This window comes from Drosophila elegans, unplaced genomic scaffold, assembly GCF_018152505.1.
Source record: "Drosophila elegans isolate 14027-0461.03 unplaced genomic scaffold, ASM1815250v1 contig_208, whole genome shotgun sequence".
In the NCBI taxonomy this organism is placed as follows: domain Eukaryota; kingdom Metazoa; phylum Arthropoda; class Insecta; order Diptera; family Drosophilidae; genus Drosophila; species Drosophila elegans.
This window is the reverse complement of record NW_024545578.1, coordinates 22,134,397-22,148,859: the sequence shown is the minus strand read 5'-3', so window position 1 is coordinate 22,148,859 and position 14,463 is coordinate 22,134,397. Positions and strand designations below refer to the sequence as shown.

Sequence of the window (14,463 nt, the reverse complement as noted above, 5' to 3'; positions counted from 1 at the left end):
AGTGGTGACACATCCACAGCCACATCCACATCCGCATCCACGTCCACATCCACTGCAATGCAGCTGGCGAAGTGTCATCAGCGCCTGGATTTTATGGCAACGGCCAAAGGAGAATGTATCTAAGCTGCATTCGGGTAGCTGGTTTCTGGTGGCTGGGCTCCGTTTTCTGGCTACTAAATTCGGCTAAAGCGTAAAACTTTTATGGCTGCCGCAGCGCGCGGAAAGAAACCTCCTCGTCGTCGTAAATAAATTTCTGCCCGTAATTAATTTTGCATGCCAGTCAGATAGTTGAGCTACCCGGCGACAGTTAGCTGCTTCTCAAGTCGTTTTTTTTCCTTTCTTTTTTTGTATTTTGGGCGGGAGCTCATAAGCACACACGGCTGCTGCTGATTGGGAATGCCACACGCCATTAAAGCCATTTTGATATGCCAAATGTGTCGCTAAATGATTTTTATTCGCCGTCGCTCATACGCACCGTGTGACGCGCGGCTGGGCTTAGTATGCAAATTGTACCTTTTTGTGTATTTGGCGAGTGACGCACATGCCTCAGCCGAATCTGTCAGAATGTCAGCATGTCAGCCAGCAAAGTTGAGTTTACAGTGCAGTCAGCTCATTAGTGAGTCTGTTTGCCATTGTGGCTCTTGTCTGGCTGCTCCAGCATTATTTATCTGGCATTTTTAACACTTGCCGTTGACAGTCGCTTTGGCATATTCTGCGCTATTTTCTCCGCTGCCAGCACACAAGACACAAAAAACAAAAAAAAAAAAACAGAACCCAAAGTCGAGCTAACAAGTGCAAATTTGTTTGCTGCATCGAGCTGAGCACAAATTTCTCAACCTTGGCTCCGTGCTCGTCTTGTTTGCCCCCCGTTAATTTTTGTTGATTTTACGCATTAGCCGCTTGGTCGCTTGGCCGCTTGGCCGCCCCACCGTGTGTTCACTGTAGCTACAGTATTTGTATCGGGATCGGGGCCAGGTCGCAGCTGTGTGTTAACTGAGCAAGTTGGTTGACACAATGATAGGGCAAACTGTATCTTTGAGATACTCAAGCAAATTGGAATGCCTCAGGGCGAAGTGCATTGCTGACAGTTTGAAAATATTATGTTAAGTAATAAACACCATTACAACGATAGTTTTTTTTTGTAAATTATTGTTGGCGTTGGAATAAGTCAAATTAAATGTTTTTTATGATTTCTGCCACCAAAAAAAAACAGTACAATGTAAATAATGGACACTTTATGGAGTGTCATTCTTTATCGAGCTCGTAATTGAATTCCTTAATAGGTTAAAAAGCACTTTTAATTGTTTCTATATTTCAGAAAACATTTACAAAGTTCGCCAAAAGTTAAAATGTTTTATTTATTTTTGATCAGCATTATAGAACAGTTTTCTTTTACATCTGTGGCGCCTTTTAACCAAGTTGCCAAAATAAAAAAAATATATAAAAAAAAAAGTTTTGTTAACAGTCCGGGTTTTCGGAGTATAATTATAACAATGGTTGTAATTACCCCATCGACTAGCATTTAAATCTTAAATTTTTCCTTCAATTTCAATTTATTTTCTGTGAAGGCCAGCTTTTGTGATGTTATCTTGGAGCTTCTTTTAACTAATAATAGCAACCTCTCACAAATCCATCAGGATTAACATATTACCAAATTTCGTATGCCATTTTGAACAACTCAATTTTAAGCGCCAAATTTGCCGGTAATGGTCTTTCTTTCGAACTTCCTATTACCATTTTCGGAGATATGGAGGAGTCTCGACAGAAACGGAAACGGCTTGCCCGCCATACTTACACAGCCCTTGCGATCTTTTTGACCTTAGCCTTAGTGCAGTGGATCATTGTCTGTTTGCTGTGGGTACTTTTTATCTGCAATCAATAGTATAGATATTACCTGATATTTGCTCTCACAGGGAGTTGACTCGTAAAATATTCCGTGACTTTGAGATTTACTGCTCGGCCACCTTTGCGTTGGCTGGCATACTTTTTAGCATGTTTGTCTTTAATGAAAATATGCGCAGCAAAAAGATTTTCAGCTGGGTTGTGGCCCTTCTGATAGTAAGTTAATTTTGTATATTTTTAAACTTTCATTTATTAAATATATATCCTTTAGGTGCAACTGCATGTCATTTCAATGCTCGTGCTAGTTGCTCGAACTTGGGTTCCAGATCTGCTGGCCTACTACTTTTTCTGCGTGCTCATAATGATTGTGGCCTTGGTCATTGGCTGTAATCTATCTTTTACGGTAACACTATTAAAAATAAAAATAAAAATAAATATAAGAACCATATTTAATTCAGTAATTATGCTCTTAGATGGATTTGACTGAGTATATAGCGCCGATATTTCTCATGAGCTTTATATTTGTCACAGTCTCGCTGTATTTCATGGTGGCCCATGTCTTTATGGCCAACATGTTGCCCTATGCCTATCTGACCTTTGAGGTTGTTCTCACCATAGTGATGATATTGGTAAGCTCTATTTAGCATCATATATTATTTTACTAATAACCTGTTAAAAGATAACCATGCTCCATGCGCAAACAATTAATGGCGATCGACTGATCCAGATGAGCTTGGATGATTTTGTTTTGGCCGCCTTGTTTCTTTTCCACGAGTTTCTGATCACGTACGCAATGACTTTCTACTGGCAGATTAACCATAACTATTTCACAACCGATGACTTCTTTTGGAAGTCGACAAGTAACAAGCAATCACAGGGCACAACTCCCATTAATCCTGATTATGAATATGGTAAGGGAGCCACAAATGTTGGGCAGCTCATTGAAAAAATTATCAAATTACAGATTTACGGCCAGATGACGAGGACTGGGAAATAAGTAATGAAACCAGTTATGATTGGGCTAATGATAAATGGCAACCTTGAAAAGGTAAAAATTGTAAACTAAAAATGTATTGAACAATAAAGTAAAAAATGGAAAAGCTTTTTTTTTCGAATCACATTAGTTTTGTGACTTCTTTTAAAATTGTTCTCCATATTATACGCAAACCTCAAGAGTTGGATATTTCTTTTCTAGATACTAGTGATCGTGGACAAATTTGCAGTTTACATAACAGACCCATGAGTTACGATGTATGCCTTGGACGAACATCGCTTTTATCGAAAGGCGCGAAGAAAGTTTTCCGTGAAGACCTATGGCCTATTGTTCCTGTGGCTGCTTTTGGCCCTGATCCAGTGGCTGGTAATCGTTTTAATGTAAGTTTATGTACTGAAACCAATGCAGCCATTAATCAATTACACCTTCCATCAGTGAAGATGCACGGGAGACATTCCGATCGCTATACTACATCTGTTTAGTGACCTTTGCACTGGCCATCTTGTTATTCGCAATCTTCATATTTGTTGAGGATCTACGCTTCGTCACATGTCTCAATTTTCTCGTAGCACTGATTATTGTGAGTGATTGTAATTGGAGTTATAGAACATTTTGTTATAATTATTATCTACATATTACAGGTGGAGCTTCAGATCATATCAACATTTATTCTAGTCGCTCTGAGTTGGTGGGCAGATGTTCTGACCTTTTTTGCAGTGGCCTTAATACTGGTAGTTTTGTTCCTGCTCATAGGAGTATTTCTACCAGCGAAAGTAACAAAAAAGAGTACAGTTTGAACAATTTTCTAACTGCCTATTTACATTTATTTCAGATGGATCTTACCCTAGACATCGCAATTATATTCATAATCGCATTTCTCTTCCTGATTATCGCCAGTTTTATCCTATTATTTGAGTTTCTGGTTGGGCAAACGAGTCCGTATGCCTATTTAGTGGTAGAACTATCTGTAACCCTAACGATTTTAACGGTTGGTACATCTTTAATTCCATAAGTTTTAAGTTGAAATTAAAATGCCTTAGTTCGTGATGTACCATGGACAAACTATCAATGGGAACCGATTCGCTGAAATGCGTTTGAATGATTTTTTTCTGGCCTCTCTGATACTCTTTCATGACTTTCTCATCATTTTCTGGCTAACATTCTACTGGCAGACCAATTACAGACCTATAACGGCCGATTCCTGGATGGAAACCTCTACCCCGTCTCCGGTTTCTAATGAAACCCGAGTTTTATATAGAAATCTTGGCATTAATTCCGATTGGGTGACAAGCTTCAGTGAGAAATATTTATATTTTCATTCCTATGGATCGACTTATAATCTTATCTATATAGGTCAAACAACAAGGCCATCCTCGGAGGATGATCCCTGGCTTACTACAAGTTTTGATTACGACGATAATGCCGATGGCGATGATTATCCACAGATTCCAAAAGGCCGAGGAAAAGAAGTACCTCGAGGAGGACATGGGCATCGGGACCCTAATGAAATAGACCCCATAGACAGACGCAGGCCAAATAACCGAGACTCCACGATCGATTGGTCGGTTTACCATCGAAGGCCAAGTTATAGAGGGGGGAATAGGGAAAGAGCCCGCAGCAATGTTCCAAAAGCAAATCGTAAACCTGATGACTGGGATCCTGAATATATAACTCAGGGTATCGATGGGGAGGTGCCATTCGATGACGCCGATGCAAGAGAGTTTGGGAAATCAGTTGGGTCAAACGATATAGTACATCAAACGACCAATGAGGACCATGCTGGACCATGGTTAGAGTTTGGTGCTGCCGAAGGAAAATTGGCAGTTGGCCTTGGTAATCCACCTATCGATTTTCCTTCGGCAGAACACCAGCCGAATGATGGTCCTACAGTTAAGAAAATGCCCAAGTCTGACGACACTTCAAACATATATATAATACCCAAGGCACCACCTTTGGACCGCAATCGTGGACATCTAACCGATACTGATTCTAGAAGTGACATTCGAAATGGAGACCAAGAAGTAGTCACGGTTTATCCATCGCCAAATGACAACATGCAAAATATTTATGTTTTACCAGGGTCAAAGGTATTTCTAGAAAGTGATATCAAAATCAGAGAGCCCAAGTTGTTAGGCGACGAAATGAAAGGCTTTACTAAACAGCAATTCTCAGAAGGACTGCCAGATGTTAATATGGAATACACACCGCAATGGGAGGAACTTAGCGAAGATGAGATCAGAAAACTATCGGGCCAGCAGATTACTGGCCGTTGGATTGAACCTTTAGTTACAAGAGAGCCTTATAAGCCAATAAGCCATCCAGACAACGAGAAACTTGTAATGAATGACAGCATAAACGTATTGATATAAGCTTTGCAAGCCGTAGACAATATATGAATTATTTTCTCCTATAAATTTAATCCGATTTGCCGATTGTCATCGGAGTCATCAGAGTCATTAGGCATTTAATTGCACTCATTTAAGAGGGCCACACATCTTATTCAACCGCATGTGCGACAGGTGACAAACAAATTAATGTCTCCGAGATTTATGAGCCGCCCACAAAATGGGGCAAACAAGAGTAGACCGAAAAGTCAGGCCAAAACAACCTGTTCAATGAACTCTGCCGAAGGAAAAAAAAATCTGAAAAACCGTTTAACAAATTACGGCCAACACACGTGCAATACCCATAAAAACGTACCGTACTCCGGAATTTAGATACTGGGATACACCCACTGTACAGTAGTAACACATAGCACATAACACAGGTACTGGCATGTATGAATGCCGACCGCATATCGCTTATCTGTTGGGCAGCCACTGCCACTCCCACTCCGCCCACCTTTGTCCCGTGAAGCTTCCATACCCTGGCTAACCTTGGTGGGGTCATGGTAACTTTTGGGCAGCGTTCGGCAGTGTAGGGTATCCCTACTTCTATAGGAAGTTTGGCGCAATAACTCGAAATATTATTTAAACTACATTAGCTTTGTTTTACAACAGTTCATAATTTTTATAAGGGGAGATGGCCTTATCACTTTTTTTATAATTATTTATTTTTAATTTTAAAAGACGTTGCAATGCTATTGTTAACAAAAAAAATGTGTTCTGTTAGAAAAAAAAGCTTGGAGCATTGCATATTTATTAATTTAGTATATATATCACCTTTAAATTCACTTCTAGCACTTTTAACTTTTCTTTCGCTTAATTTTTTATCAACGTTTTTTAATTAAAACTCACAAAATATAAACTCTTTGAATTTCAAAACCTTTTAAAAAAATACATAAATTAATTTGTCTAAGCTCTTAAAAAATATGGGTTAATATTTTCAAATTGACTCCATAAAGAAGAACAAAGGTGAGAATATACCTTTCCAATTCTTTATTACTTATCTGAACCTTTTCCAATTATTAGGGCATCTCGTATTCGGCTTACCTACCCAGAGCTTTACACTTTTTGTCTTGGACTGTGTTTTTTGTGCATTTCGGCAAATCATGGCAAGAACGCAAAGCACGACCACGACAAACAGAGACCCAGAGCCACAAGTTCTGTGGATGTAGCTGCTGGTGTTGATGTCAGTGCCAGTCGGCAGTCCGTAGTCCGCAGTCCGCAGTCCTCAGTCACCAATCCCCCAATCCCCGATCCCGAATCCCAATCCCGTTGGCAGTCCCATTCCCAATCCCATGCCGAATCCCCCTGCTGTTGCCCAGTTTTGAGGCATAGTCACTCATGACTGCGACCTGAACCAGATACACGATGCACGATAACATAATTTATGGCCCTGTTTGGTGTTTGCAGCTCCTCGCTCACTTCTCAGTTGCGTTATGGAATGTTTGATGTGCCATGCCAGTGCCTCCGTCCGTATCCGTCCGTCTTCTGCCTCTTTTGCCCCTTCTGCCCCTTCGCCTCTGCCCCTTGGACTCATCAACAAATCGTACATTTGAATACAAATTGCAGCATTAAAGACGCAGAAGCTTCAACAAAAGTGTCAAATTTGACATGAAATTATTTATGCTCGCACGAAACTTTAACTCGTGTTTTAGTGCTGCTTTGTTGGCTGTTAGGTTTGGATTGCTGTGCGCTGTGTGCCCAATTAGGTTCATTGCCTGAGGACCTGAAATCCCAGACTTGTAAATAAACTTTCAAGACTTTCTTTTGGTTTGGTAATATTTTTTCATATATATTTTTGCATATTTAATTTCTTCCTTTTCTCCTCCGCGTAGTAGACAATATTTATTTGGGTTTTTTTTGTTCGTGAGCTTTAGCTTTAGGTTTTAACTCTAGTTAATGTTTCTATTTAATCGTAGTAACTGCAACATTAAGAAACTATCTGTGTTTGTTAGTTGATGATCAAGGATGTCTTTGCGGGGGAGGATTTTATTGTTGGAAATTTAAGCGGAATTTTTTGGAAGAAGAAATAAGAAATAAATACTTGGAAATGTGATGTATACTTAAAAATTAAATCACAATTTTCTTGAACGATTTCGTTTGCTATCTTTCATGAAATTTAGTTTAATGAAATTTAAGATATATATTTCTGAGAACTATCGAAGCCATAAGATCACCATTCGTTAAACTGTTTTACATCTTTATCTGGCAAAATGATTTTATCTCATGTTCTTGTAACCAGCTGACAATTCTCTTAAGCTTCTTTACATTTAATTCATTATTTGGCCAGATTTTTAAGCAACACTTGAAAGGGTCGTTGAACAATCCTTTCAGCAATGCACGTTCCCGGGGAATTCCCCTTGCTGCAGTGCATTTCTGCTGACCTAATCTCGACCAGCTGCATCCAAGTCACGTAGATAATTTCAAAACAAAACCAAATCCGAAACCCCAAATGGCTTCTGATATTTGCTTCGGCCAAGTACGAGTATCTGAGGGATTAGGATGCGTGCACAAGGTCAACAATGGGACTGAAAATCGAGGAACTTTAGTTTTTGGCATGTGGCGGAACTGAAAAAACTGATAAGAAAACGAAAACCAAAATTTCAATTTAGTTTGCAATGTGTTCATTTGTGTTTTATATTTTCTTTTCCACTCTCGCTTAAATATTAGGACTTAATCGATAGACAATTCGGTTTTATACATAGTACAATAAATAATACTCAGTCTTGCATAATACAATAATATAACAGATAACTAAAAACGAAACTAAATTTGCTTAAGGGAGGTTAGGGCTTTTCGAGAGATATATGTTATTATAGGGGGCAAACAACATTAGCAGACGATGCAACTATTTACAAGTGACTAAGCAATTGGGCTGCTACTCCCGCCCCTTAACCCCTTAACCCCTGACCCCTGACCCCTGGCTGGGCAATCACGCGGCAACAACGACAACCAATGAGGCGCAATCATCGTCGGCAGCCGCCGCCGGCTGCAAACTTTGTGCCACTGCAACAGCCACAGCGGAATCATCCTCCTCCTCATCCTTCTCCTTCTCCTGTTGTCGCCCATTCGGCATGTTAATGCAAATGGCAGGCGTTGCTGTGGCTTGCAATGAGTTGGAGGATGAGAATGAGGATGAGGATGAGGACGAGGAGTCGGCTTTATCCTCCTGCACTGCCGCTGACAGCTTGCACTTTTGCAGCTTATTCAGTGACTGCTCCTGCCGCTCGTCCTTCTCCCAGTTGGAAATGCAGGCGGCCTGGTGATGATGATGATGATGCACAGCCGCCAGCGAGGGATAAACGAACTTCATGCCGTAGGCAAAGTGCCGGGGCTGGTGATGCAGTGCCTCATCGTAGCTGGGCAGTCCGGTGGCAATTGTGTAGCAGGGCGGCGATTCGATTTGGTAAAATCCCGCCTCGTTGTTCCGATGATGAGGATGCGGATGCGGATGCGGATGCGGATGCTGGCCCTGCAACTGCTGGTGCAGTAGCAGTCTACTGGCATCGCAGCCCACCAGGTGCGAGGAGTACGAGTCGCTGGCCGCATGGATCTGAGCACGTATGTCCTTATCTGCAATAAACAGAAAACAGAGTTTGTTAGTTGAGTTTGTCAGCACAAAGTTGCTATTGTTAAGGTGCACGGGGAGAAATTACAGACACTTGAGGTGAAAAAAAAGAAATTTTAGCTTAAACATTAACATATCTAATATATATCAAATCGATTTTAACTAAATTAAAATTCAGAAACAGTCTTGCTTATCTTATTTATTAAGCTTTGCTCTCTCAATATGAATAATAAGATTTATCGCTGTATTAAAATTTACTATAATACTAATAATATGGTACAAATCCATTATTATTGTTAAATATTATGTAACGGAAAAGACAATCAAATTAAACTTCAAAGTTCCTTAAAAAAATAATATAATGAATATATTTGTGGTACCAAAACATGTGTTAAATTATATATACCACTGCTAGATTTATTTTATGCGATTCCCCAACTCATCGTTTCGAGTGTTTTCTTTCTGTGTGGGAAATTGGGAGTGGGCGCTTCCCAATCAGGCATCAAAGTTTCGACTCTGTCATTACTTTGTTTGTCCATGTCAAAGGACATTTGTAGAAGGATGGGCCCGTGGCATTAAATTCAATTTAGCGTAAAGGCGCAAACGCTTGAACTTTGCCGAATGCAGAGGCAAAAAAAAAAACAATATACAAAAAAAGTTGCAAAAAGTGGGTAAAAAAAAAGAGGGGAAGCGGAAAGTTTTGTGCTGACCGGAAATGCCGGCGAGGATGGCAGGACAGGCGAAGTTCCTTCACGGCAGACTGACGGCCACCCAAACAACAACAATAACAACAACAACAACAACTAGACAATAATATGCCGGAAGTGCGCGCGTGGCAAAATGGAATGAAATAAAATACCCACACACACACACACATACCATCGCCAATTCTGCCAACTGCAATGAAATAAAAGCTCGACAGCCCCGGAAAGTAGGCAGCAGAAAGCATTTAATTTTTATAATGCCGCAGCTGCTGGCCATGTGTGTGTGTGTGTGTGTGTTTCTGTGTTTGTGTGTTTAAAATTAAGCAGACTTAAATTAAGATTGGAAAAAAAACAATTTCCATGCACACGCACTCTAAGCCGAGGCCATCAAAGAATTTAATTTTGTTGTATTTTGAGTTACAGCCTTGATTAAAAATGGATAAAGCAATAATTTGCGTCGAATAGAATTCGCCCCTTTACATATGTTGAAACGCGAAAAAAGTTCAGGTATTCAGTGTTATTAAATGCAATTTAAACTCCATTCAATAAATAAATAGGGGATCGTCCCCCGTACGTTTTTTGTGCGATTTAATTTGTATGGCTGGCTGGAAAAACTCGGCACTTTTTTAATTGTTCGAGCTTTATTTTTCATAAATTCTCTGGTGCCGAAAATGCTTTTTTCAATTAAAGCACAGCGCAGGCAGGAAAGGTGGTCGGCGTTAGCGGTAGGGGGTAAAGCCTGTTGAAAAATTTGCGCATTACAATATTAAAACGCAGCGGTAGCAGAACCAGTCAGCAGTTACAGTGGCTGCCAGCAGTTGTTGATTTATTGTTATAACTGTGGCACATATATATATATCCTTTTTTTCGGCCAGGACACCCCACATGAGGACTCTGTTTCTGTGTTTCCTCTTTTGTGACTTTTGTTTCCCGTTTTTCCTCGCCTTCTGTTTGATAGACAGCCGGCAAACAGGACGCTGGACGGAGGGGGCGTGGCCCACTCGTACACAGGCTGCAGGCTTCATATTTTATGCAAGTGTTGAGCAAACAGCCGCCCCTGGAAAATGGTAGCCCCTCAGCCCCACAGCCTCTCAGCCTTTTCAAGCATTGCAGATGGTCGCAAAGAAAGTCAAAAAATCGGGGAAAGGTGGCTGCTGCACGCAGAAAAACTGCACTAGAATTAAGAACCGAATTCAAACTTCTTTCGAAAAAAAATTGATGTCAAAAACTGAAGCTTTTTCTTTGGTTCAACCGAAATTATTATTATTGCTTGTATTCGAAAAAACTAACATCCTCTGTTTTTTCTCTCTGTATTGTTGGCAAAAAAAATTAGCAAGTCATTCGTTGGAACCTTTTGTTTTTCAGCTGCATTGGCACTTTGCCTTCCTCGTTTTTGCATTTGTAGCCTGTCTTTTTCCCCCATTTCTGTTGTCGATGCGCCCAAATGTATGCAACAATTTAAATTCATCGCAATAAGCTGGCACTCTCGAACGAAAACTGGCCAAAATGGAAAAGACTGCGTTGCTTTATTTTGTGTTGCCATAAATGTCTGTTAATTTTTTAAACTCCCGAACTTTTGTGGCTTCAATCGGGCTGAGTAGAGCTTTTTATTTAATAATTATTATCATTGGATATAAGCTGCTTTCAAGTGTTATTAAGCCAGCTGTTGAAGTGGATATACGATTTGTGTTTTTCAATTTTTCGACCAAAAAATGCAGTTTCAGCCATTAAAAGTTTTGCTGCTGCCAGCTCTATTATGTATGCTCTTCCCATGCCACTAAACGCTGGTCGGCAACAAAACAATTTGGTTAATTACAGCACTCAATTTGAGTTTGCCAAAAAAAAACCAGAGCAACTAAAATATTTTCCACAGCCAAAAAAGAGAGCAGCTTCTAGTTTTTCTGCCCCGCTCGCAGTGAAAGCTATTAAAAATTTATTGATGCTGCTACCAGCAAAGAGCAACTTTTTCGGGTCTTGGCCAAATAAGCTACGCTTAATTACATTTTTACGCAACTGAATTATGCAGGACCTATACAACATGATAAACAGTGGCTGCTGCCGCTGCTTCTCTTTAATTTAGGGACTTCTTCCGCCCTGTTAATAAATTCAGTCGTACGCTGCACTAATTGATAACAAGCCAAAGCCAGGACCGAAAGTTTGCCATTGCCTGTGTGTGACAGTTTAATAAATAAGGTGTAAGCCTGGCTGGCAACTGGGCCAGACACTCTTGTGTTTGGGCCTCGTTAAGTATTTATAAGGTAAACACTGCGAGTCGCCACGTAGCTGGCATTAAATGCACAAAAGCCAAAGTGAGCTCGGGCCTAGTTGCTTAATTATAAATGACACACGTACTTCCGGAATCCCCATATACCCCGTATCAACCTGGCAACCTACACCTATCCCAGCGACCACTTGGTATCTATCTAGGCCAGATCCGTACAGGAGGGGCCGTAAGACTAGGCACACAAAAAAAAAAAAAAAAAAAAAAAAACAGAACACGACACTAACGAAACTAATTAGACGCATTGGACGCCCGAAAGCAGGCAACACATATCGCTCAAATTGATATTTCACGTATATAAGTTGGCATGGTGTTTCTGGGATGTTGGATCCACCCTTCTTGGTCGCGTGTCGTAATCGCAGGGCAAAGTTTTTAAGGCTCGTTAGCACAAAATTGACAGTTTGACAGTTGAGTTGGCCAGGCTTTAAGGCCATGGCCCATGGCTCTTTGGCCCTTTGGCCCAAGTAGAAGTTGTGCTCCCAGGAAGAGGAATAAAGTTTGCTCGACCCCAGTCCTTCACTTGCTGCCTGGCCTAAATAAATCATTTGGCTAAATTGGTCTGCAAAAAGTTTGACACTTGAGCCAGAGTCTTGTTAGTTGTGTAGGTTGTTTAGCCAGCCCCTACGTTCAATTCCGTTTCAGTTCGTTTGGCTTCGTTTAGTTCAGTTCGGTTCGGTTTAGGATGAGTTGGGTTCTTTGTTGTGGCTCCGTAATTATGTGTAAAGTGCCTAAACATATGATTTATTTTTTGGATTTGGAACAGTTTTGCCCCGTTGAGAGGTGCAACAGGTTTTGGAGCAGATAAGATATATATTTACATGGGCTCTATTTACACCGAATTGGGTTGAGTGGCGGTAATCTGGGGGTTTAGTTGGGATTTTGATAACAGTTGTGTCAAACTTGATTGATTTTGGATTTAATGTGCGATTGCTAGAGCTTCAACAAAAATGTGAGAGATGTCGGACGATATCTACATTTAAATACTATATGTGAAAGGCAGGCAAAATTAGTAAAATTTTTCGTATAGCTAACCCTTTGATATTTACAATCTCCCACATTTATGCCAGATTTCCTTCGACTTTAGCTATACAGCTGAGTGATATGGTCCATCATTATTTTATTATATTATGCTCTTTATCGCCTCGGCCCACAAAAAAATATATAAATATCAACGCACAATTTCACGCCTTTCGCCTGCAGAGCAACAAATTTCGGGGCAACAATTTTGCTTTCGGGCAGAGGGGTCGTCGAGGTCGGCCATATTCTCCAGCTCGTACATTATCGCTATCATAAAAGGGGCACAATGCCTCGGGCAGAGTCGACGGCGAGTCAATTTAATATTATAAATATGCGGCACATATATTTTGTGGCATAATAAACTTGTGTATCTAAAATTACAACAGAACGATGCAAACGGCTGGCTGACAATTTCGAAGCGCGCCAAAAAATTTATGAGGCTTTGCGGCCATCCAGTTCCATAGAGCTCCATAGAGCTCCCAACTGATGGGTGGTGGTGATGGTGGTGGGACCTGTTTCGGTTTCTGTTTCTGTTTCGGTTTTGTACTGTTTCTGCATTTTATATTGTTTAGCCAGCTGAATAAATGGCCGGAGATAAGGCTTTGGCGAAACATTTTGATTAAAGTCGGGACATAAAAGCCAGATGTATGGCATTTGGGGGCGTAAAACGAGTGGCTTTTGGGGACTAAAACTTACTGCATTTTTTCCAAGTGCGAAACTTCCTGTAGAAGTAGCAGCTGAACAGGATGAAAACCAGGGACAGGACGATCAGCGAGCTGACCACTCCGATCCACAGATAGTTGATGATCACATGCATGTCCGCATCGCCAAAGATTTGGCTAAACCACGATGATGAGGAGTCTCCGGCCTCCTCGGACCGATCCCGCAGGTCGGCAAGGTCCAGCACCACCGATTTGGAGAGTTGTTCGGTGCTAATGCTGCCATCCGGCGACCAGCTGCTGGGCGGAGCGGGGTCATAGGTCACCGCCGCATTGCCAATCCGCTGGAGCAGGGCATTGAACGAGTTCAGGGCGTCGATGTGTCGCAGATCGTGGGCACTGGGTATCTCGAAGGTGATCTGGTTCTGCTGCAGGTGCTCGGCAATGGCAGCCGGACTCATGCTGCTTGCCGGTGCGGAAATATACTCAGCGTACAGCTCCTCGCCGGAGGCGGTGCTGGTCTCCACCGCTGGGTAATCCGTGGTGCTAATCATGGTGATTTTCTGTTTGATTTTTCTAAAAACTTTTGTTTGGGTCTGGCACACGCACACACAGAGGCTGGCACTCGCGTCACGACACGTAAACAAATCGACTGGCTCTATATATATAAGTCATGGGCTCGATTTCGGGTTTTCCACAATTTCTATCGCTCGATTTTCGGTGCGTCCGTTCGCTGGAGCGGTTGTAAGTTGACTGACTGTTCGCTGGCGGAGTAGAATGCCTACATCGGGTCGCTGAGAATCAGGCAACGAACGGGCTGCGGGGAAATTTCACTTCATTCCATTTCACTCATCTCTCGAGGAGAGGAGAGAGGGCTGCTCGCACTCTCTTGAGTGAGTCGTGTGAGTCGTGGGCGAGGCACTCAAGAAATCAAGTCAAGTCCTTGGTTAAAGAAGCGTGCAATTTCTGGCATGTCTTTTATGTTTTTAAATGTTTGGCGTCCTTCTTGTCGTT

The 14,463-nt window shown here is 41.4% G+C and overlaps 2 protein-coding genes across 5 annotated transcripts; one reads left to right on the top strand and one right to left on the bottom strand.

The window, feature by feature from the left end:
* Positions 1-1,629: 1,629 nt before the first annotated feature.
* Positions 1,630-5,214, top strand: LOC108136026. Of its 4 annotated transcripts, XR_005977265.1 has the most exons (8): positions 1,630-1,854; positions 1,914-2,058; positions 2,114-2,245; positions 2,316-2,471; positions 2,522-2,753; positions 2,807-2,890; positions 3,038-3,216; positions 3,277-3,354. XR_005977265.1 is itself a non-coding variant. In XM_017256955.2 (7 exons), exons 2-7 carry the CDS (start codon positions 3,092-3,094, stop codon positions 5,203-5,205), a joined length of 1,830 nt encoding a protein of 609 aa, XP_017112444.1. In that variant the 5' UTR covers positions 2,815-2,890; positions 3,038-3,091; the 3' UTR covers positions 5,206-5,214. The 4 variants fall into 4 exon arrangements, 3 of the variants coding, with proteins under 3 accessions (XP_017112444.1, XP_017112445.1, XP_041564327.1); XM_017256955.2 differs by lacking the exons at positions 1,630-1,854; positions 1,914-2,058; positions 2,114-2,245; positions 2,316-2,471; positions 2,522-2,753 and adding exons at positions 3,478-3,609; positions 3,669-3,824; positions 3,877-4,132; positions 4,190-5,214 and having other exon boundaries at positions 2,815-2,890; positions 3,272-3,416; XM_017256956.2 differs by lacking the exons at positions 1,630-1,854; positions 1,914-2,058; positions 2,114-2,245; ... (1 more) ...; positions 2,522-2,753; positions 2,807-2,890 and adding exons at positions 3,478-3,609; positions 3,669-3,824; positions 4,009-4,132; positions 4,190-5,214 and having other exon boundaries at positions 2,970-3,216; positions 3,272-3,416.
* Positions 5,215-7,827: 2,613 nt separating this feature from the next.
* Positions 7,828-14,201, bottom strand: LOC108136132 (protein commissureless 1). Its single transcript, XM_017257123.2, has 2 exons — positions 13,487-14,201; positions 7,828-8,793 (listed from the first exon to the last, which is right to left on the bottom strand). The coding sequence occupies exons 1-2, from the start codon at positions 14,001-14,003 to the stop codon at positions 8,153-8,155; spliced, it is 1,158 nt and encodes a 385-aa protein (XP_017112612.1). The 5' UTR covers positions 14,004-14,201; the 3' UTR covers positions 7,828-8,152.
* Positions 14,202-14,463: the final 262 nt, after the last annotated feature.

Bases quoted from the DNA above. Each gene is read 5' to 3' on its own strand.
- LOC108136026 (XM_017256955.2), top strand. From the start codon at position 3,092: ATGTATGCCTTGGACGAACATCGCTTTTATCGAAAGGCGCGAAGAAAG. The intron at 3,217-3,271 runs GTAAGTTTATGT...ACCTTCCATCAG, and splicing joins TGGCTGGTAATCGTTTTAAT to TGAAGATGCACGGGAGACAT. The intron at 3,825-3,876 runs GTTGGTACATCT...AAAATGCCTTAG, and splicing joins TAACCCTAACGATTTTAACG to TTCGTGATGTACCATGGACA.
- LOC108136132 (XM_017257123.2), bottom strand. From the start codon at position 14,003: ATGATTAGCACCACGGATTACCCAGCGGTGGAGACCAGCACCGCCTCC. The intron at 8,794-13,486 runs GTAAGTTTTAGT...TGTTTATTGCAG, and splicing joins TCGCACTTGGAAAAAATGCA to ATAAGGACATACGTGCTCAG.